Source organism: Ambystoma mexicanum, chromosome 6p (assembly GCF_040938575.1).
Source record: "Ambystoma mexicanum isolate Mex_15411 chromosome 6p, UKY_AmexF1_1, whole genome shotgun sequence".
NCBI lineage: Eukaryota > Metazoa > Chordata > Amphibia > Caudata > Ambystomatidae > Ambystoma > Ambystoma mexicanum.
Window position 1 is genome coordinate 104,748,409 of NC_090935.1, and position 23,878 is coordinate 104,772,286.

Sequence of the window (23,878 nt, forward strand, 5' to 3'; positions counted from 1 at the left end):
AGGGATCTGGGCCCAAGATCAAAGGGTGTCCAGGTAGTCAGTGCAGTTGCGGTTATAGCCAGGGGGTCAGCAGAGGAGAGGAGAAAAGGCAGAAGCAAAGAGAAAGGTTTTGAGGTGCTTCCGGAACCATAGATGGTTCTCCTCAAGTTTTAGGGAGGCCGGGAGGCTGTTCCAGAGGGAGGCACCAGCCGAAGAAAGAGATCTACCACCAACACGTTGCTTGGAGAAGCGACTGACCCTGAGGGAGTTGGAGGTGGATGAGCGAAGAGATTGAGAAGGAAGATATTTAGGAAGAGGGAGTTGAAGGTATTCGGGCCCCAGGCCCCAGAAGGCCTTGTGGACGATGCAGAGGGTTTTGAACTTAATCCTGGCAGCCACTGGGAGCCAGCGCAGGGATTTCAGTCCTGGAGAGATACGATCCCTGGGCTTGAGGCCAAGGACAAGTCTCGCAGTCCTGTTCTGGATAAGTTGCAGAGTGCAGAGAGTAGAAGCAGGCAGATTTAGAAAGAGGCTGTTGCAATAGTCAAGCCTAGAGAGAACCAGATCTCTGGAGACAGTGAGCTTCTGAGGGAAGGAGAGGAAAGGAAGAATACCTCTGAGGAGATGCAGTTGGTAGTGTGACTTCTTAGATATGTCAGAGATGTGAGGAGAGAAGGAGAGTGTGGAGTCAGAAATTACCCCAAGTTTTTTAGCCTTGCAGGTGGGAGTAGGAAGAGGGCCAAGAGTGGCTGGCCAGAGAGCTGCTATGAACAGTCTGATCATTCAATTTACCTTGAATGTGGGTTACAGTTTCTGCACACTCCCTGTAAGTGTCCTGGAATGTAGCAAACTCTGTTTCTCGCTCTGCACTGGCTTGTAAATGGGTGTTCAACTCATTTTTCAGTTGCTCTATGAGACTTTCATGTTTCACCTCCAAAATGTGGCTCTGATTCCTGCAACCACTGCGAGGAGGTCGCCTGCAGCCCCTCATCCTCCGAGCATCCACTACCTCCACCGGTCCTTTCCAGTGGCTCATATGAAAAGGTAAGCCCTTCCTCTGAGTTATTGCGCATAATATTTTACAATATCATGTGCATGCTCCGCACTATAGCTATTTTGCATGCTGTTACAACCGGCCTGCATACCAAGGCCTGGACGCCTCTCGCCTTGGGAAACCACGTGTGGTGCACACCGTGTCATTGCGCGCCTTACTTTATCTTCACTTCATGAAGGCCGCCCTCATCCTTGGCACCGGAGTGCTTCTGAGGGCTGCACAGATTGCCATGGTGCTTCGATCCACAAGAAGCATCGGATTGGCTGCCCCTGCTTTTTTCAGTCCAGTTGCAAGGTGGCAGGTGAGGAAAGCTGGCCCCTAGCAAAGGCCCACACTAAAGGCTCCTGTCTCAGCCTGTCTGAGCATGGCGGAGCACTGCACTGCATACACTTTTCTCACAGACCTCGTAACACCAATGGCTCCTTGAAAAATTCCATTCGCTCGGTAAGCTACCATGAAGCAGAGCATTCCTCTACCACCCCTGGACAATAACCCACCTCTTCCTGCTTTGTATTCCTGCTATATGCATTTCGACAGCTCACTGTCCTCTATTAACTTCACCACCACGTAATGCTTACTCAAGGTGCCCTTCCATGCAGCTATGTACATTTCTTGCTTTGAGACTGCATAATCTAGATGTTTTCTCTTCCCTGCACTGTTTAAAAAATGTATCTAGATGTTTTCACTTCCATGCCCCGTTTAAAAAATGAATCTAGATGTTTTCACTTCCATGCCGCCATGCTCATCTGCTGCTTTTAGAATGCCTTGTTTAAATAACAAATCTAGGTGTTTTCACTTCCATGCTGCCATGCTCATTTACTGTTTCAAGAATGCCTTGTTTAAAAAACGAATTTAGGTGTTTACACTTCCATGCCGCCATGCTCATTCTCTGCTTTATGAATGCCCCTCACATGGTGAGACCCCCATTCTATGCTCACTACTGACTTGCCATTCAGCACAATCACACCCATTGACCCATATGCTGCCTGATGTAGCCCCCTGTAACATGGTGAGGTTTTGCCAGTCTGTTCAATCATAACTATCTGACCCGTATGCTACCTGATGTAGCCCCCCATAACACGAGGTGTGGTTTTGCAAGTATGTATAGTCATGCCTTTCTGACCCATATGCTGCCTGTTATGATGTAGCCCCCATAACACGATATGAGGTTTTGCCAGTCTGTGTAATCGTACCTATTTGACCTATATGCTGTCTGATGTAGCCCCCATAACACGAGGTGAGGTTTTCCCAGCCTGTGTACTCTTACCTACTTGACCCACATGCTGCCTGATGTAGCCCTCTGCAACATGAGATGAGGCCTTGCCAGTTTGTGAAATTGTACCTATTTGACCTATATGTTGCCTGATGTAGCCCCGTAACATGAGGTGAGGTTTTGCCAGGCTGTGTACTCTTACCTACTTGACCCACATGCTGCCTGATGTAGCCCCCCATAACACAAGGTGAGATTTTGCCAGACTGTGTACTCTAACCTATTTGAACTATATGCTGCCTGATGTAGCCCCCTGTAACATGAGGTGAGGCTGTGCTACTCTGTGTAATCTTACCTATTTCACCCGTATACTGTTTGATTTAGTCCTGTAACATGAGGTGAGGCTATGCCAGTCAGTGTAATCCTACCTATTTGACCCGTATGCTGCCTGATGTAGCATCCTATAACATGAGAAGATTCTTGTTAGCCTGTGTACACACACATTCCTTTTTTTCTTTCATGCCTGTAACTATTTGCGTATTCTTGCACTAATGCACCATGCACTTTCTCTAACTAGCTTCTAGATGCCTCAGGGCTTTGTTCACTGAAGTAAATGCTAAATAAATAAATAAATACAATTTCTCCTTCATTTGTTCCCATGAATGCTGAACCTTTTTTAGGGACTCATTTTGATTCAATGAACTGGTTTCTTATTTGCAACTGCTCTTCAGCTAATTGCAAATACAAATATAAATGAGCCGTGAGTTGAGCAATTTGAATCTGTTCCTCACATGTAGTTTTTGGATCCTGTAAATTGCCTCCAATGCTTTGTGCAAACTCCCACCTTCAAGCCAAAAGTCAATTCCTTCTGATGTAACATCTTGCATCATTTTAGCTTGCCAGCTCGGTGAGAAGATGTTTCTTGGAATCACACACATCTAAGGTAGTCATTTTAAATAGCTTTTTTCAGTTTTTGCAGGAATGACTTTGCCCAGGGGCATAAATCACCCTGTTCCTGCTTAATTGTCACTCAAAATGCCAAATCTAAATCAATATGAGTTTTTCACATACACCTCCCTGGAACTCAAGTACTTGCGGCAATTTAACACAAAGATGACTGTCACTCCACCTTAATGCAATTACATCAAAATGAATAGTTTGGCACAATGCACTTGTCATAAGTAAAAAATAGGCATCCAAATCCCAGCACGAGTCCCCAATTTGTAAAGGTTTATTAACAGGTAACCCTCAACTCGGGGAGTTCCTTCCGGTATCCAGTCATTTTATTGCAAACAAAACAGAGGGATACATTTCAAAGTGGACAATAACACCGAAAAACAGTGCAAACATTAAATAAATAAAGGGTAGCGGGGTAACAGCACCAACCCCCAAATAAAACAAAAAACAAAATAAATCATAAATCTGTGTTTTGTCCACAATTACATTTACCACTCTGTAATTGAGGAAGGTAAGATCACATTTAACTGTTCCTTCCCTCCCCAATCAAGATGTCACACAACAAACTATTCAATTAAATCTTTGTTCAGCCCTATTTCAGATCCATATCATGGCCATTGGATCCCATTGGACCCTCCCCCAGTTCCACGAATGAGCAAAGAACCACGCCGGTGTACATAAAATATATTTATATTTATTTGAATTACGGGTAATGGAGATCGCACTAAAACTGCACATGTCACCTTCTCTGTGGCCCACAATTAAACTTCATTTTACAAGTTACTTTATAAAGATTTCAATTCAAAGAATAATCAACACTGGTCAATGAACAAAATCAATTTACACATACAGTGCTCTACAATTTCGATTTTTGTACATGCTTAAAAAGGCTAGCCTTTTGGTTTACAATGTTGGATACATGAGGTCTCACTTTTGCAAGCACTTCTCCTGCCAGGCCCCAAACGCCAAGCACCAATTACATTAATTCTATTCAAAGTCCAGGCCTAGGCAGTGGAGACAGTTTTAGAAGTTTGTTTTTCAGACCCCCCTCACTTAAAGGCCTGTGTTGGGGAAGATGGACAGTAAAATGGAGATGATTTAGGAATTTGGGATTTTCAGAACCCCCTACACTTAAAAGCCTGTGTTGGGGAAGTTGGAGGTTTGGGATGTAATTTTAGTTTAGGGACAAGTATACCCCTCTTCCGTAAGAAGTTGTGGTCAGCAGGACAAATAGGATTACACAATTACATTACAGGCTATAGTTTTCAGCGTACACTGAGAAAGAGCTTTGCTAATTTCAAATGTTAACAAAAATCGCTGGGGTGTTTTACTGAATGGGAACTAATTACATTTATATTCAGTCAAATAGGCTAAGGATCTACACAGGTTGCCCCCTCTCCCACCCACTAATGAAAAAGAAACCACCAATGAAAGGGAATGGGTAAATGAAATAGGTCCCCCTGCTGACCTCTTGTAGGACAATCTACTTACTTTTGGAAATCTCTGGCCTTGGCACTCAGGGAATGAGCACCTTTGCTTGTAGTGGAAAAACAGGATTCTAGCCAGCACTTCAGTCAACTGGATTACATAGCACTTCTCTCTAGCCCCTATATATGGGATTTATCGATTTTAAGGCAGCATTCGACTCTGTTGATCGTGAGTTGCTGTTCCGAAAACTGAAGGCCTATGATTGTCCTACGTCACTGTTGTCCCTGATCATCCTGTTCCATACTAAGACAACTATGCACGTACGCATTAGCCTGGATGGAAAACTGTCACCGGAAATTGTAACCGAACGTGGCCTGAAACAAGCAGCGTTCCTGTTTAATTTTTTTATTCTCGATATTGGGAAAGAATTTGTTGATTGTAATGGGGATCCCCCTAAGTTGGGTCTTCAACAAATCCCGTATATGTTGTATGCGGATGATTTGGTGTTACTATCGCAAACTCCACAGGGGCTACAGCGTATGTTGGGGAAGTTGGGGGCTTATGCCTGCAAAAACGGCTTGAGTATCAATGTGGGTAAATCCCAGGTATTAACATGTAGTCCAACAGCATCTAGTAAGAGGTTTCGGGCCAATCAGAAATGGTTGATCCAAGATATAATGCTAGAAAATGTATCTGAGTATAAATATCTGGGAACTTTAATCATGAATAGACAATGCAAGGGCGACGAATGCGCAAGGTCTCTGAGGAAGCTATCACAGCTGACCTCACAGACGCGAATAATAATTAAAAAATACAGAAAATTCACATTAAAACACGCTCTTGACTTTTATAAAATGAAAGTGTCCCCGATTTTGTTGTATGGGGTGGAGGGAAATCTCACCCATGGGACGCGCTTGAATCTAAACATTGGAAAGAGATCTTAACAGTCCCTAAGGCAGTTCCGATCGCATTGATCCGGTACGAGCTAGGCCTGTTGTCCCTCCACGCCCAGGCAAGTTGGAGACAATGTGTGCTACTTCGAAAGTGCGTACTGGGGGTAAATACGAGTCCCATCTTAGAAGTTTTAGCCTTTGCCTTGTTGAAATCAAGAAATAAATTCTCAGGAGAGTGGCTTAATTGCGTCTTAAATTGTATGGCCAGGGCGGAGGTATCACTTGAGCTGTTACTGCTGAATCCGGACCACGCTAAAAGTAAGATATAATATGCAGACTGGTCAGGGACGCTTGCCACCTGTAATCCATACAAAGACTTTAATGTCTGGTCTTTTGGTATAAACCCTTATGAGAGAATGGCCTCGTACCTGGCGAAATTTCCATCACCTGATACCAGGTCAGAGTTCCTAAGGTTTAGATTTAATTTGTGGGGCACGCGTGAGGTGCTGGCCAGGCGCAAAGTCATCACTGCAGCGCAGAATTACTGTAGATATTGCTTAGACACATCGCAAAATGAAACCCGTCAGCATCTACTATTTGATTGTCCGGCTCTAAGGGAGGCCCGTAATAGATGCTTCCTTAACATTCTCACATTTCACACTTATACTTCAAGTGCCTGTAGATGGCAAACAATATTCTCTTCTCCAAGAGAACGTGTCCAAATGGCAGTGGTACAATTCTTCAGATTGATTCTTCCGAAAGTTGAAGTCACTGAGGGTTAGACAGAAATAGCAATACCACAGGTTTACATGTCACAGGGTCCACAGCGAAGTAGGAGGTTAGATCCTTTTAGGATGCCTGTATGGAATTTCTTGAAAGGGGGAATGGTTAGATTTAAAGGAGCGGGAATAGATCTAACTGTTAGTGGTAATATGTTTTTAGTGTTCTCTTCTTTGTATGCAATTTGGATACATTTGTTATTGTTGTATTAGGAAATCTTTTGAGATGTAGGAAATGTCTAAATGATTGTTTAAATGGTGATAAAATATTTGAAAAGTTGTTATGCAACTAAATCAAATAAAAAAATGTAAAAAATAGCCCTTCTCTTTCAGTGAAGATTCGCCGCCTCTGCTTTTCTAGCAATATTTCCACCCAGATGAAACTCCAGCAAATCTCCTTTGGTAATTTTGGCAAGAGTCTCCAAGGGATGTTTTTTGCAGCTATTGCCTTCTCTCATAGTGCATCGACTATACGTGCCATTGATGGCACAATCAAGATTTCAAAATGGGCAGTGCCCTGCAAAAATGTGTGTAGCTTTGATTGCCCTTCCAGTTTCTCTCCATCCCCCAAGCCCATCCCCTGTCTAAGGATTGGTTCAGGAGTCTAGAATAGAAATATTGCAACTCCCATTTGAAATGACCCTTTTTTGTATGTCAACTTTGGCCGGAAAGTAGCTATATGGCAACATTTTCGCAACATTATAATAAGAATCCCTTGTACGCATATTTCATGAAAAGTACATACATATGTCATCAGTGACATTTGTGATGTCATCTTTGATGTCGTGGGTGTTAGTCTTAGCAGTGCACGGTGGTGGCGCGAGTTATGGTTGCTTAGCTTACTATAACTGGCGAATTTCAAGGGTTTTTCGGTTTTACTTGGAACCATAACGTCCCTTTAACAATGTTTTTTCACTGAATTTCATAGGTTTTTAGTAGCGCAACTTAACCATAATGTCCCTTTAACAATGTTTTTTCACTGAATTTCATAGGTTTTTATTAGTGCAACTTAACCATAACATCCCTGTAACACATTTTTTTACTGCATTTCACAGGTTTTTATTAGTGCAAAGTCACCATAACATCCTTTTCAATAGATGAAGACCACTAGCATCTTAGGTCCTCAAAGTGGGAACCCCAGGTGGTAAAAAAAAAATATTTTTCTTCTCAAACCGGGACGGCGGCGGCGTCCCGGTGTAGGAAGGAACATCTTTTACCAAGATGGCCACCATGGAAAGGGAAGGCAGGGTGTATAAAGAGAACACAACAGGGCACACACGGGGCATGAGCGGGGGGTGGGGGGAACAGGGAAAACACGGGGCATGAGCGAGCGGGGCGTGGGGGGGAAAGAAGGGAGACACAGGCCATGAACGGGGGTGGGGTGGAACAGGGGAGACACCGGGCATGAGCGGGGGTGGGAGGGAAGGGGGGAGACACGGGGCATGCGCAGGGGTGGGGGGGGACAGGGGAGACACGGAGCATGATCGGGGGTGGGGGGAACAGGGGAGACACGGAGCATGAGCGGGGGGTGGGGGGAAAAGGAGAGAGACACGGGGGTGGGGGGAACGCAAGGGAGACACGGGGCATGAGCAGGGGGTGGGAGCAACAGTAGACACACAGGACATGAGCGGGGGGTGTGGGGAACACGAGGGCGACACAGGGCATGAGCGGGGCGTGGAGAAAACACGAGGGAGACACGGGGCATGAGCGGGGGTGTGGGGGTACATGAGGAAGACACAGGGCATGAGCGGGGGATGGGGAGAACACGAGGGAGACACGGGGCATGAGCAGGGGATGGGGGAACACGAGGGAGACACGGGGCATGAGCGGTGGGGTGGGGGGTAACACGAGGGACACACGGGGCATGAGCGGGGGTTGGGGGGAGCAGCAGAGACACGGGGTATGATGAGCGGGGAGTGGGGGGAACAGGAGGGAGACACGGGGCATGAGCGGGGGGTGGGGGGGAACAGTGGAGACACGGGGCATGAGCGGGGGGTGGGGGGAACAGGAGGGAGACACGGGGCATGAGCGGGGGGTGGGGGAGGACAGTGGAGACACGGGGCATGAGCGGGGGGTGGGGGGAACAGGAGAGAGACATGGGGCATGAGCGGGGGGAACAGGGGAGAGACTCGGGGCATAAGCGTGGGGTGGGGGGAAACAGGGGAGACATGGGGCATGAACGGGGGTGGAGGGAACAGGAGAGAGACATGGGGCATGAGCGGGGGTGGGGGCAACAGGAGAGAGACACGGGGCAGGAGCGGGGGTGGGCGGGCACAGGGGAGACACGGGGCATGACAGGGGGGTGGGGGGGAACAGAGGAGACAAGGGGCATGAGCAGAGGGTGGGGACAAAAGGGGGGAGACACAGGGCATGAGCGGGGGGAACAAGAGAGACACGGGCCATGAGCAGGGGGTGAGGGGAACAGGAAGGAAACACGGGGCATGAGCGGGGGGTGGGGGGGAACAGTGGAGACACGGGGCATGAGCGGGGGGTGGGGGGAACAGGAGAGACACATGGGGCATGAGCGGGGGGCGGGGGGAACAGGGGAGAGACTCGGGGCATGAGCGGGGGTGGGGGGAAACAGGAGAGACACGGGGCATGAACGGGGGGTGGAGGGAACAGGAGAGAGACATGGGGCATGAGCGGGGGGTGGGGGCAACAGGAGAGAGACACAGGGCATGAACGGGGGGTGGGGGGTAACAGGAGCAAGACACGGGGCATGAGCAGGGGGTGGGGGGCAACAGGAGAGAGACACGGGGCAGGAGCGGGGCTGGGCGGGCACAGGGGAAACACGGGGCATGAGAGGGGGGTGGGGGGAACAGAGCAGAGGAGACATGGGGCATGAGCAGAGGGTGGGGAGAAAAGGAGGGAGACACGGGGCATGAGCGGGGGGAACAAGAGAGACATGGGCCATGAGCAGGGGGTGGGGGAGAACAAGGGAGTCAAGGGGCATGAGCAGGGGTGTGGGGGAGCAGGGGCGACACGGGGCATGAGCGGGGGGTGGGGAGGAACAGGGGAGACACGGGGCATGAGCGAGGGGTGGGGGGAACAGGGAAAACAAGGGGCATGACCGGGGGGTGGGGGAGAAAAGGAGGGAGACACGGGGCATGACCGGGGGGGGGGGACAGAGGAGACACGGGGCATGGGCGGGGTGTGGGGGAGAATGGGAGGAAAACACAGACATAAGGTTAGTGTGCAGGCGGCAGATCCTGCTCCTTGTACCTCCGCAGGCCACTGTGTGCCGATGGCGTGAGCGGGGGCTGGAGGAACAGGGGAGACACGGGGGTGAGCAGAGGTAGGGGGGACAGGAAGGAGACACGGGGCATGAGCGGGGGTTAGGGGGAACAGGAGGAAGACACGGGCATGAGCAGGGGTGGGGGGAACGGGAGGAAGACACCTTACTAGCAGGTGGCAGATCCCGCTCTTCGGGATTAACAAAGATGGCGGGCGTCTTTCAAAATACGACGCACTGCATGCTGCACCGCAGCCAATGGGAAAGCACGTAACATGTCCGCGGACACCACGCAAGCCGCTTGCCCAATCCCTGTCCTGTCCACGGAGCGAACAGGGAAGTGTGTCCGCGAAGTGGACACAGATATCACTAATATTTTCTGACCTACTTTTTGGTAATTTTTTAAAAAACTACTGGACGTATTTGCACCAATTTTCACGCTTTCGGGACCAAGCTGCTGCTCCTGGTCCATATTTGGTGAAAATCCGTCCAGCGGTTTGAGCTGTAGGCTTGAGCATAGTTTTTTTTCCCATTCAGTCTATGGGGAAAAAAAAAGATTTGGAACCCCCCTATAACTTTGCCCCCCCTGGACCAAACCTCACCAAACTTTGCAAAATAATTCAGTGTGGGCCATACACTTTCTTTGCAAAGTTTGGTGTGGATTCGTCCAGGGTGTAACGCTCACCTGATTCCCGTAGAGGCGCCGGTCTTGACTGGGCGTATACCGTATCTTCAAAGGTGATGTGTAACACACGGCTGGCTCTTTGGGCTGGACCTCTGTGCACTGTATGTCTGACTCGAAGGGTAAGATGTCTGCAGATAGAAAATATGGGATTAAGGAACTGGGTTATTGAATGTCTCTCTCTTCTTCCCTTTCTCTTCTCCTGTAGAACCCCAAAGGTTAACGCTCTCACCTTAGGTAAGTGAACGCCGTGCTCTCCATCTGCCTCGGGGCAGGGTGCTGTAACCAGTTTCTTCACTGGATAAGGGGAGCAGGCCTCTTGACTTCAGAGGACTGCTGTCCGTCGTTTACTGCACGAACGGTAAGTTTCGAGTAATTCTAATGTCTTTAAAGTCTTTAGTAATGATGTTTCTTGTTTTGCAGGGTTCCGGCGATGGCGGATGACGGGCTGAAGTGAGTTGAAGATGGAGCCCGTGTGATGAATAGAAGCGCCTGGAAGCACGTAAGTAAGCGCTTGTTGCCTGCTTCACGATGCGCTTTAACTGTCTTTTTATTTTGCAGGTACAAGTTCGGAGCGGCTGCAGGGTGCCGGAATACCCACTGGATTAGATGTGGAAAGGAGTAATGGCACATGAGTATTAAAGTTCGCCAATGTCTTTAAACGCACCTTGTTTTGTCTTTCAGATGCGGGATGCAGCGCCGAAGGCCTCCGGAGCGTGCAAAGAGTTGGTAAGCTTTTGTCTTTCAGATGCCGGAATGCAGTGTGAAGACCTCCGGAGCGCACGAAGAGTAGGTAAGCCTTTGTCTTTCAGATGCCGGAATGCAGCGCGAGGCGTTGGTGACAGCCGATGGACCAGGTAAGTGAAGAGCTGTCACTGAAGACCGTAATGCTAACCTGTTCTTTCTTGTCTTTATAGGTGTTGCTGAAGACTGGATTCAGGATGGTAAGCCTTTTTCCTTAGGCCCAGGATCAGATGCAGAAGACACGATGAGCGTTCTGCTGCAGAGGATGCAGAATAACGCAAAGCAAGATTCATCCATCGGGTGTGGTTTAAATAGCCTCCTGTAGTGCTTAGGTGTCTCCTTCCACAGCCACGCATAGGTAAGAAAAAAGTTCCTGCTTTCCAGAAGAGTTCCAGTGTTCTGAATCTAGGGAGTGGCTCCTGCCCCACCCAACAGGAAAAGTAGTTCCAAACAGAAGAGGATCAGAGGCTCAACTGGCAGGCAAGTAAGCAGCATGGTCTGCTGCAGGTAAGTCCACCCAAGCATTATGAGCCTGGCGCTTCCAGCGCTGGGACTGGGCATATTTATGAGCCTGGTGCCACTGGCGCCAGGACTGGGTCCAAAAGGTCCCAATTGGGACTGGTTGGCACTCGGAACCTGGGTTATGGATCTGCTTCCAAGGGAGTTGGGAAAACCCTGACCTTTTGGAAGCAGAGATCATGACAGTACCCCCCCTCAAGGCCCCTCCCAAACCGGGCTTCTCCGGGGGTTTTGGCTTGTCAGGAAATGTTCGGTGAAATCTTCTGATTAGGCGAGGAGCGTGGACATATTCAGCAGGTTCCCAGGATCTCTCTTTGGGGCCGTAGCCTTTCCAGTCAATTAGGTAAAATAGTTTAGATTTGGAGATCTTGGAGTCCAGAATGCTTTTGACTTCAAACTCGAGTTCTCCATCAACTAGGATAGGTTTTGGAGATTTAGTTAGTCGGGTTTGAGTTTGCACGGGTTTTAATAGAGAGACGTGGAAGACCGGATGTATCTTCATGTGCGGGGGCAAGTCCAACTTGACCGCTACTGGGTTTACTATGGTAGTGATGGAATAGGGACCAAGGTATCTTGGGTTGAATGTGCGTGGCCCTTTTAGAGGTAGATATTTGGTGGATAACCAGACTTGATCCCCTACTTGATATTGAGGGGCTTCCTTCCGATGTTGATCTGCTCCATTCTTGTATTGTTCTTTAGCCCTTTGAAGGTGAGAAACAGCTTCCTTAAAGGCTTGGGTGATTGTAGAATGCAGGTAGTCTATTGCTAGTGTTTCAAGATCTTGGAGGGGATCCAACTCCAAGGTTCGAGGGTGACTGCCGTACAAAAGAAAAAACAGGGTTTTCCCAGTTCCCGAATGGACAGAGTTATTGTAGGCATATTCGGCTATCCAAAGGATGTCTTTCCAAGTTTTTTCAGTTTGTTGCAGCATGCAGCGTAAATACTGTTCCAGAGTTTGATTGGTCCTCTCGGTTTGTCCGTCGGTCTGAGGGTGGTGGCTGGTCGATAGTCTCGCATCAATTTGAGCCATCCGAAAGCAACTTCGCCAAAAATGATAAATAAATTGACTACCTCGATCCGAAATTAGAACCGAAGGAAAACCGTGTAGTCGGACGATGTTTTCGAGAAATTCTCGGGCTAGAGTTTCTGCTGTTGGCAAGCCTTTGAGCGGAATGAAATGCGCCATCTTGGAGAATAAGTCCACGATTACTAGAATCGTATTGTATCCGGAGCATGGAGGTAGATCGGTGATGAAGTCCATAGAAAGCGTATGCCAAGGGCGAGGTGGGATGTCAATAGGGCGTAAGAGGCCTGCTGGTCTTTCCTTTTGACTCTTGTTTTGGGCGCATACTCCACAGGACATTATAAAGTCTCTGATATCTTTTTTCCAAGACGGCCACCAGAAGTAGCGCTTGATCTTTTCTGAGGTCTTGGCCATGCCGGGATGTCCTTCCATTAAAGAATCGTGATAACAAGAGATTAATTTTTTCTGTAAATCTGTGCTGGGTAGGTATAATCGTTCTTGGAAATACAATAAGTTGTCCTTTACTGCAAAGTCCTTTCCCTGCAGATGCCAATTCTGTATGTCTGCTGGAGTTACAAGTTGCCTGGCTTTATCCTTAACTTCCTCTATGGATTCTGTGGCGATTACACCCAGAATTCTTTGTTCGGGAATGATTGGTACAGGTTTAGGGTTGATCAAGTGTTCTTCCACTCCCATCCGAGAAAGGGCATCAGATTTACCGTTCTTTGTACCAGGTCAATAGGTAATTATGAAGTCAAACTCGGCAAAGAATAATGCCCAACGGAGTTGTCTAGAGGATTGGGCTTTTGCGGTTTTCAAATATTGCAGGTTTCGGTGATCCGTAATCACAGTAACGGTGTGTCGGGCCCCCAGCAGATAATGCCGCCAAGCCTTAAAGGCAGACTTCATAGCCAGAAGTTCCTTGTCAGTAATCGTGTAATTGATTTCAGGAGGCGAGAATTTGCGGGACCAAAATGCCACGGGATGCAACTGATTGCTTACCGGGTCCTTTTGTGATAGAACTGCCCCCATGGCAAGGCTTGAAGCATCAGTTTCCACGATGTAGGGGAGTTCGGGGCGAGGGTGTTTTAAGATTGGTGCAGAGATAAATTTAGTCTTCAAATCCTGGAAAGCTTGTTCCGCCTCGGTAGACCATTCAAAACGTTTGTTTTTCTTTAACAAGGCAGTGATGGGCTGGACTATTCGAGAGAATTCGGGGATAAACCTGCGGTAAAGGTTAGCGAAGCCTGACATGCTTTGCACACCTTTTACGGAGCATGGTGATGGCCATTTGAGAACTGCATCGACCTTCTTTGAATCCATACGCACTCCGCCGGGTGATAATATGAATCCCAAGAACTCAACTTCAGTCACGTTGAAAACACATTTTTCCAACTTAGCGAAAAGTTTGTGTTGACGCAATCTTTCGAGGACCATTTTCACGTGTTTCCGATGTTCAGATTCCGATGAAGAATAAACGAGGATGTCGTCAATGTAAACAACAACACACACATCTATGAGCTCTCTGAGGACATCGTTCATAAAATATTGAAAGGCGGCCGGGGCATTGCAAAGTCCGAAGGGCATGACCTGATATTCAAATAGCCCATACTTGGTGCGGAAGGCCGCCTTCCATTCATCGCCCTCTTTTACTCGTACCAAGTGGTAAGCTCCTCTAAGATCCAGCTTTGTATATATGCATGCTTTTCTGACTTGGTCCAGGAGTTCAGGGATCAAAGGTAACGGATATCTATTCTTAACGGTGATCTGGTTCAGGGAGCGATAATCTATACAAGTTCTAAGGTCTCCTTCCTTTTTTGGAACGAAGAACAAAGCTGAAGAAGCAGGGGACTTGGAAGGACGAATAAACCCATTTGCCAGGTATTGATCCGGGTATTGTCGAAGGTGAAGGTTCTCAGGCTCGGTGAGGGCATAAATTCTACTACAAGGAGGAGTAGATCCAGGTATCAGGTCTATCTGGCAGTCATAAGACCTATGAGGAGGTAGAGAGTTAGCCTGATCCTTCCGGAAAACATCTTGGTATTCTAGGTATTCGGGAGGTAACTGGGGAGTCTCTGAAGAAATTGCTGCCAGTGCAACACCAGGTGGAGGGTGACAAGTAGAGACACATTCTGGAAACTGGACCGTTCTTGCTCGCCAATCAATCAGAGGATTGTGTTTCTCTAACCAAGGTATTCCTAGAATAATCTGAAACTGAGGGGCCTTGATCACATCGAACACGATCTTCTCATGGTGTCCATCTTGGCTTACTAGCGTCACCTCTTGAGTGGTATGCGTTACTGGCCCGGAGGCTATCTCCGTACCATCCACCGTAGTAATGACGTCCTTTACAGCCTTGGGACAAAGAGTTAGATTCATCCTCAAAACCATTTCATGATCAACATAATTGCCGATGGCACCGCTGTCGACGTAAGCTTCAATTGCATGTAATCGATCCGGATTATCAGGGCTAATGAGGACCATAGGTATCACGAAATGCGAGGTCACGGAACTGGTTTTCACGCTCGGCAAGAGGACCTCTATTCTTGTCGGGCGAGGTCGTTTCCCTGCTCAGAGTTTGTAACTTTGGTAACTGCAGCTCCTACTGCCTTCTTGGCAGGTTTCACCGGACAGTCTCGAAGAAAGTGCCCTGAGTTTCCGCAATAGAGGCATAATTGCAACTGTTTCCTCCTTTCCCGCTCCTTTTGTGTTAGAGGACCTTTCAGACCCCCTATTTGCATGGGTTCCCTGGAGTCTACTCCTTTGGAAGGAGTTGGCGGTTTGGAAAATACTCGAGCATCAAACTTGGAACGATCGGCCTTCCTGTTCTGCAGTCTGTGATCTATTTGAACGACTAAGTCTATATAGTCCGAACAATCTTGTGGGGGATTCACTACTTGGGCTAACACATCTTTGAGCTCTCCACGTAGACCTCTATAAAACAGCGTAATCCTTTTGTCCTCAGGCCATTGAGTTTCCAATATCAGTCTGTTGAAAGACGCAATATAAGCCAAAAGGTCTTGATTACCTTGTCGCAACGAAAGAAGCTCATTGTCCAAGGCCTGCCCCTGTGAATGTCTTGCGAACAGTTTTTCCATACTGAGCTGAAAAGCTTGAAAATCATGGAGGACTGGATCATCTTGATTTACTAGAGGGATCGACCAGTCTGCCGCATTGCCACTAAGGTACGAAAGCACGAAAGCTACTTTAGCTTGATCAGTTGTAAAGGCTGCTGGCCGGCATAAGAAATGCAACCGGCACTGATTGATAAATACTGCAAACCTCTTTGGGTCACCAGAAAATCGTTTGGGCGGAGCCAGAGGTACATTCCCAGGTAGGTTGATCTGCACTGGATTCATAGAGGATGTAGAAGGAAGATTCCCCCCAGATGCGGGTAATGTGGTCTGTCCGGCTTGTGACATTTAGCAATTGTCTAGCGAGATCATCTGTTCGCTCCTTGGAAATAATCAGTTCCCTTCATAGAGCGTTTGTTTCCTGACGGACTGCATGCACTTCTGCCCTTAGTTCCCCAAGTAACTGGGCTAGCTGGTCGGTATCCGAGGTTTCCATAGCGCCTGGACGGGAGTTTTGTGGTAGGCTTTGCGTTCTGTAACGCTCACCTGATTCCCGTAGAGGCGCCGGTCTTGACTGGGCGTATACCGTATCTTCAAAGGTGATGTGTAACACACGGCTGGCTCTTTGGGCTGGACCTCTGTGCACTGTATGTCTGACTCGAAGGGTAAGATGTCTGCAGATAGAAAATATGGGATTAAGGAACTGGGTTATTGAATGTCTCTCTCTTCTTCCCTTTCTCTTCTCCTGTAGAACCCCAAAGGTTAACGCTCTCACCTTAGGTAAGTGAACGCCGTGCTCTCCATCTGCCTCGGGGCAGGGTGCTGTAACCAGTTTCTTCACTGGATAAGGGGAGCAGGCCTCTGACTTCAGAGGACTGCTGTCTGTCGTTTACTGCACGAACGGTAAGTTTCGAGTAATTCTAATGTCTTTAAAGTCTTTAGTAATGATGTTTCTTGTTTTGCAGGGTTCCGGCGATGGCGGATGACGGGCTGAAGTGAGTTGAAGATGGAGCCCGTGTGATGAATAGAAGCGCCTGGAAGCACGTAAGTAAGCGCTTGTTGCCTGCTTCACGATGCGCTCTAACTGTCTTTTTATTTTGCAGGTACAAGTTCGGAGCGGCTGCAGGGTGCCGGAATACCCACTGGGTTAGATGTGGAAAGGAGTAATGGCACATGAGTATTAAAGTTACCAATTTCTTTAAACGCACCTTGTTTTGTCTTTCAGATGCGGGATGCAGCGCCGAAGGCCTCCGGAGCGTGCGAAGAGTAGGTAAGCCTTTGTCTTTCAGATGCCGGAATGCAGCGCGAGGCGTTGGTGACAGCCGATGGACCAGGTAAGTGAAGAGCTGTCACTGAAGACCGTAATGCTAACCTGTTCTTTCTTGTCTTTATAGGTGTTGCTGAAGACTGGATTCAGGATGGTAAGCCTTTTTCCTTAGGCCCAGGATCAGATGCAGAAGACACGATGAGCGTTCTGCTGCAGAGGATGCAGAATAACGCAAAGCAAGATTCATCCATCGGGTGTGGTTTAAATAGCCTCCTGTAGTGCTTAGGTGTCTCCTTCCACAGCCACGCCTAGGTAAGAAAAGAGTTCCTGCTTTCCAGAAGAGTTCCAGTGTTCTGAATCTAGGGAGTGGCTCCTGCCCCACCCAACAGGAAAAGTAGTTCCAAACAGAAGAGGATCAGAGGCTCAACTGGCAGGCAAGTAAGCAGCATGGTCTGCTGCAGGTAAGTCCACCCAAGCATTATGAGCCCGGCGTTTCCAGCGCTGGGACTGGGCATATTTGTGAGCCTGGTGCCACTTGCGCCAGGACTGGGTCCAAAAGGTCCCAATTGGGACTGGTTGGCACTCGGAACCTGGGTTATGGATCTGCTTCCAAGGGAGTTGGGAAAACCCTGACCTTTTCGAAGCAGAGATCATGACACGGGGAGCGAAGTTATAAGCCGCCCAAAAAGTGCTCTTCATATGGAAACAGCAACTTAACCATAACCATATATTCTGCTTCAGCTAATCATGGGGGATTTAATAAAACGACAGCCGGGTCCATACCATGGTGCACAGGCACATGGCACTTTTTCGCTCTTTATACAAACAGCATAACAGTTATGAACATGCAATATACTCTCCAAATACCTAATTGTACCCTCCAACAGCTCGCCAATTCTTAAATTCGGGACATTTTCGGAGGAGCCATAAACACATTTTTGCTTGCCATTACAATTCCCTAAATCGCATATGGATACATTTTATTTCAACAAAATAGCCTTTACATTATCTTTAAAATGACACATACATGGATACAGTGCTACTTGTGGTTGCTGAGAAAATGCATCAGTTATTATAGTCCATTTAAACTAATCGGAAATCGTCATATGTATGCAAATCTTAGCTCTCCTTTTGTAAGGCCAGTGGCCATCCTTGGCCAGCATGTGACCAGAGTCTCCTGGACTGTGTTTTTGCTAAGGCCGTATAAAATCCATTAGCCTCTTTGTTGCTTGAAGTTGATGGGCTGCAGGTAGTAAATAGTTGGGATGTATAGGGCTACACAGAGATCTCCCACTGCAGATAAGGAGCCAGGCTAGCCTTGTGATGTCATGAGGCCATGCTGACAGCTGGCATTCTGTCCTGTTATCTGACGTTGACCACCCTTTCGATCTGAAAACCTAATATTATTCCCTACATTCCAGTCACCCACTGGCTGGGCCGTTTTCCCTGCAAAGAAATGAACCTTCAGAGACAACTGGTCTGGCCATGGAGGAAGTTTGTTTTTAACACCCTTAAGGACAAAGCACACTTAACTGGAGCTGCAAATCGCTGGAATGCAAGAGCTTCAAAGGAATTCCCTATTCAGATCCAGAGGCCGTTTGTTACTGATCAGGGTTCACTTTGCTTTTGCATAAGTGGATTTCTTCTTTCTTTTCACACAGCATTGGGTTTTAAATATGACTGCTGGAAGTATAGAGTTATTTATTTCAGTCCTTCATAAAACACATTTCTAATTATCTGCTGTTCATCTTTATGCTGAAAAGTGGGTCTGGGTTGTCTTTTGATGGATGGCAGTTTCAGTGAAAATGCTGCATTTATCTCTCAGCCAGCAATATGATGTGCCTTTCCAATCTGCACTCTGATTACATTTCTTTTCAGCTTTCTCTGGATTTTAACTGCAGAAAGACGCACACATAGTCTGCCTAAATATGCCAATTTTTAGTGTAAAGGTTTTTGAAGGCAGGCAGGTCATTTTTCCAGTGGGCCCTTCAGTTCTGTTTGTTAGTGGCCTTTGATTAAACAAAACAGGACCTGAGAGGCAAAGGTGAAGGTAGGTAGCATTCCAAAAGTTTCCTGATTTTTACCGCTTCAGGTGACATTATTTTTCCAGAGGGTTTTTGCGAGATAGTGCCTGCCGACGAAACCGTAAACAATGTTCACCAGGACGGGAAACAAAAAAGGTTGCTTCTCAACCAGTCCCACCACAAGCACCAAAATACACTGCATCGAGCTGCATCACACCAGGGTGAGGCGAAACAGCAACCTACAGGATTATTCATTTTCAACAATTGATGAGAGTGTTATCATGTCTGTCTAAAGAACCCGTTTGTAAAACAGGTACTTCTGCTAGTATATCATATGTTCCTTCAAAATGGGAATTTACCCTTAGCTATTAATTACTGATAGTTTATTCCTGGGGAGTGTGGAATGGCGTGCTGTGAGCATTTGGAAAATGAAGGGGGTAGGTGAACTTATTGCCTGGCTAGTAGCTTGCACCTTGAGTTGTATATCAGCCATTAAAGAGTGAACAACACAGTATTAATGGTCACTCAGATCATTCGTGGTAACACCAATTGTGAGCCATGGATATCATCACAGATAAGTGAAATGCATTTAGTTGGTGGTTGCTGGATGGGAAAGTGGGTCTTAGAGATTGCCATGTAGAATGTATTAATGGGTGTGATTATGTCTGAGATACAGCTTTGTAACGCAGGGTCATACAATGGACGTGTGAAGGTACACCAGTCATGCATTGATAATGAGGTCTGTGCGGCACTGAAAATGACTCACAAGCAAACCCCTGCGTGTTTGTGAAATCTTATTTTCATCCCCACACACCCCGATTACTGACTAAAGTGCCCACTGAGTCTTGCAATGTGGATTTATGTAAATTTAGTATAGTTTCAATGTTCCATGAAAGAGCGTAGCGAAAACACAAAACATTACCCATTGCTTGAATTATTCTCTTAATAAGCAGCCATAGAAATGCATGTGTTATTCCTAAAAAAATGCATTCACACAAAAACATTGATGAGAGATCCCGTATCAGGCAGTCATCCATTTTCAGTATATAGCAAAAGCCTAACTTGTTCTAGCATTTCACTGACAAGCTTTTAGTCACGCACACGTTGTAGCCGCCAAAGACATTGAAAATACCTGATAGCCTTTAACGATCCCTGTGTAATTTGACAGGCTCTTCCATCGGATTGTTTTAGTCTCGGTCTTTCTATTCATCATTTCCATTGCAGGTGCTTCTGGTACTATACAAAAACACACACAAAATACACAACATATGATTGCATGAGTGATCTGCAGTTCACATAGTAGTTTGTCAACAAGTATAAGACCAATGCATTTTACTTCTGAAATCCTGGAGCTGTCTGCATAGCCTGTTAGTTCAGTCTAATCCTGATAAACCTATGAGATCCAGCAAGGGGGGCCGTTAGCTCTTTGACACATATCTTGCAGCAGTATGTAGTGGTCTAGGTGTCATCAGGTGCTTTGTGATAAAGAAAACGTGCATCATGGTTAAAGTGTCAGAAAGGTGCAAATGTGTAAACTGTATACAATTGTTGCTTTTAAGATATTATTTTGTTTCCATGCTGCTTTGTACATTGGTTTTATTCTACTTCTGGGCTGCCTTTCATTGTTTTCTTATATTAGAACTTGATTTGCAGTCAGTAGTGAGCTTAAAGATCATAATGACCATAAATATTCAGAGGCCGATTCATGGAATAATTAGCGTGGCGCAAGTGGCCAAAAACGTGCGAATCGCAGTGGAATAGCGAAAATCGCAGTGCAAGTGCGAAAATCGCACGAAAAGCAGCGCACATCGATTCATGGAAGGCCGTGCGCGAGAAAACCATCGGATGTGCGAAAAAAAAGTGCGCGGCGCACGTTGGCGCACAGGCCATCTAACAGCGTGCGCCAGGTCACAGCGAAAATCGCACAGGCCACAGCGAAAATCGCACATAGCGTGGCGCACGCAACAAAAGTAGGCGTAACACGGGGCGTAACACTCGGAATGGGGAACAACTTGCCAAAACGTGGGCGTCACGGGGGAAGTACAGGGTACAAGTGCGCGGAACGCCCACACGCTCGCCTACAACACGTATTCATGGAATAGAATAGGGCAAAAAAGCACACGCTCAAACCAGCGCACAGGCACAAACACGACCGCCACAAGAAAGCAGGCGGTAGCGTCTCTGCGCCTGGAAGAAATGTGCGCCAAAAGGTGCGCCAACAAATAGCACCTATATACAGCCATGAAGAATGTCCTATACTGTGGCCCTCCAGGACAAATGACGTGCAAAGGGGTACCGACAAACACGGACACCCGCTGACAAAAAATTACGTGTGCGTGTATACCGGGGTGCGCGGGAAGTCTCACACGCGATTTCGGCAGGGTACGTGTATTACATGGGTGTGCGGGAAGTTCCACACGCGATTTCAGCAGGGTATGTGAATTCCAGGGGTGCGCGGGAAGTTCCACACGCGATTTCAGCAGGGTATGTGAATTCCAGGGGTGCGCGGGAAGTTCCACACGCGATTTCAGCAGGGTACGTGGATTTCAGGGGTGCGCGGGAAGTTCCACACGCGATTGGCCCAGTGCGAGCAGGGTACGTGTATTTCAGGGGTGCGAGGGAAGTTCCACACGCGATTTCAGCAGGGTACGTGTATTTCAGGGGTGCGCGGGAAGTACCACACGCGATTAGAGCAGGGTACGTGCATTTCAGGGGTGCGCGGGAAGTCCCACACGCGATTTCAGCAGGGTACGTTACGTGCATTTCAGGGGTGCGCGGGAAGTACCACACGCGATTTCAGCAGGGTATGTGAATTCCAGGGGTGCGCGGGAAGTTCCACACGCGATTTCAGCAGGGTACGTGGATTTCAGGGGTGCGCGGGAAGTTCCACACGCGATTGGCCCAGTGCGAGCAGGGTACGTGTATTTCAGGGGTGCGCGGGAAGTTCCACACGCGATTTCAGCAGGGTACGTGTATTTCAGGGGTGCGCTGGAAGTACCACACGCGATTAGAGCAGGGTACGTGCATTTCAGGGGTGCGTGGGAAGTTCCACACGCGATTTCAGCAGGATACGTGTATTTCAGGGGTGCGCGGGAAGTTCCACACGCGATTTCAGCAGGGTATGTGAATTCCAGGGGTGCGCGGGAAGTTCCACACGCGATTTCAGCAGGGTACGTGGATTTCAGGGGTGCGCGGGAAGTTCCACACGCGATTGGCCCAGTGCGAGCAGGGTACGTGTATTTCAGGGGTGCGCGGGAAGTTCCACACGCGATTTCAGCAGGGTACGTGTATTTCAGGGGTGCGCGGGAAGTACCACACGCGATTAGAGCAGGGTACGTGCATTTCAGGGGTGCGCGGGAAGTCCCACACGCGATTTCAGCAGGGTACGTTACGTGCATTTCAGGGGTGCGCGGGAAGTACCACACGCGATTTCAGCAGGGTATGTGAATTCCAGGGGTGCGCGGGAAGTTCCACACGCGATTTCAGCAGGGTACGTGGATTTCAGGGGTGCGCGGGAAGTTCCACACGCGATTGGCCCAGTGCGAGCAGGGTACGTGTATTTCAGGGGTGCGCGGGAAGTTCCACACGCGATTTCAGCAGGGTACGTGTATTTCAGGGGTGCGCTGGAAGTACCACACGCGATTAGAGCAGGGTACGTGCATTTCAGGGGTGCGTGGGAAGTTCCACACGCGATTTCAGCAGGATACGTGTATTTCAGGGGTGCGCGGGAAGTTCCACACGCGATTTCAGCAGGGTACGTGTATTTCAGGGGTGCGCGGGAAGTTCCACACGCGATTTCAGCAGGGTACGTGTATTTCAGGGGTGCGCGGGAAGTTCCACACGCGATTTCAGCAGGGTATGTGTATTTCAGGGGTTCTGGGGAGTACTACACGTGAATTGGCCGTGTGGGTCCTCCAAGGTGTACGCTCCACAACCTCCACGGCCCCTGCAGGCAGCCCACACCACGGGGGACTACCCTGCACCCCTGCTCATGTCCCGCAGGCAGCCCATCCACCATGGGCATGCCCCCAGCCAACCCACATGTCACCTTGCACTACTGATCAACAATGCATGTCTCCCACCACCCCCACCCACCAGCCACCAGGGGCAGCCTCCACCAGGCCCCCACTCATGTCTCCCACCACCCCCACCCCCCAGCCACCAGGGGCAGCCTCCACCAGGCCCCCACCCAGGGCCCCTATCACCCCCACCCCCCAGCCACCAGGGGCAGCCTCCACCAGGCCCCCACTCATGTCTCCCACCACCCCCACCCCCCAGCAGTGCAGGGGCGCCCTCCACCAGGCCCCCACTCATGTCTCCCACCACCCCCACCCCCCAGCCACCAGGGGCAGCCTCCACCAGGCCCCCACTCATGTCCCCCTGCACCCCCACCCCCCAGCATCCAGGGGCACCCTCCACCAGGCCCCCACTCATGTCTCCCACCACCCCCACCCCCCAGCGGTGCAGGGGCAGCACCACCAGGGCCCCACTCATGTACCCCTGCACCCCCACCCCCCAGCCACCAGGGGCAGCCTCCACCAGGCCCCCACTCATGTCTCCCACCACCCCCACCCCCCAGCAGTGCAGGGGCATCCTCCACCAGGCCCCCACTCATGTCTCCCACCACCCCCACCCACCAGGGGCAGCCTCCACCAGGCCCCCACTCATGTCTCCCACCCACCCCACCCCCCAGCAGTGCAGGGGCACCCTCCACCAGGCCCCCACTCATGTCTCCCACCACCCCCACCCCCCAGCCACCAGGGGCAGCCTCCACCAGGCCCCCACTCATGTCTCCCACCACCCCCACCCCCCAGCACTGCAGGGGCAGCCCCCACCAGGCCCCCACTCATGTCTCCCACCACCCCCACCCCCCAGCGACCAGGGGCACCCTCCACCAGGCCCCCACTCATGTCTCCCACCACCCCCACCCCCCAGCAGTGCAGGGGCAGCCCCCACCAGGCCCCACTCATGTCGACCACCCCCCACCCCCCAGCAGTGCAGGGGCAGCCCCC

At 49.1% G+C, this 23,878-nt stretch overlaps 1 protein-coding gene across 1 annotated transcript in view; it reads right to left on the reverse strand.

Moving 5' to 3' along the window:
- The window catches only part of LOC138511247 (receptor-type tyrosine-protein phosphatase kappa-like), a 1,445,374-nt gene that overhangs the window by 636,333 nt on the left and 785,163 nt on the right, over positions 1-23,878 (reverse strand). Inside the window, exon 9 of the mRNA XM_069626788.1 lies at positions 19,999-20,102. Within this exon, the coding sequence (XP_069482889.1) occupies positions 19,999-20,102 (104 nt within the window). The remainder of the gene's footprint in view (positions 1-19,998; positions 20,103-23,878) is intronic.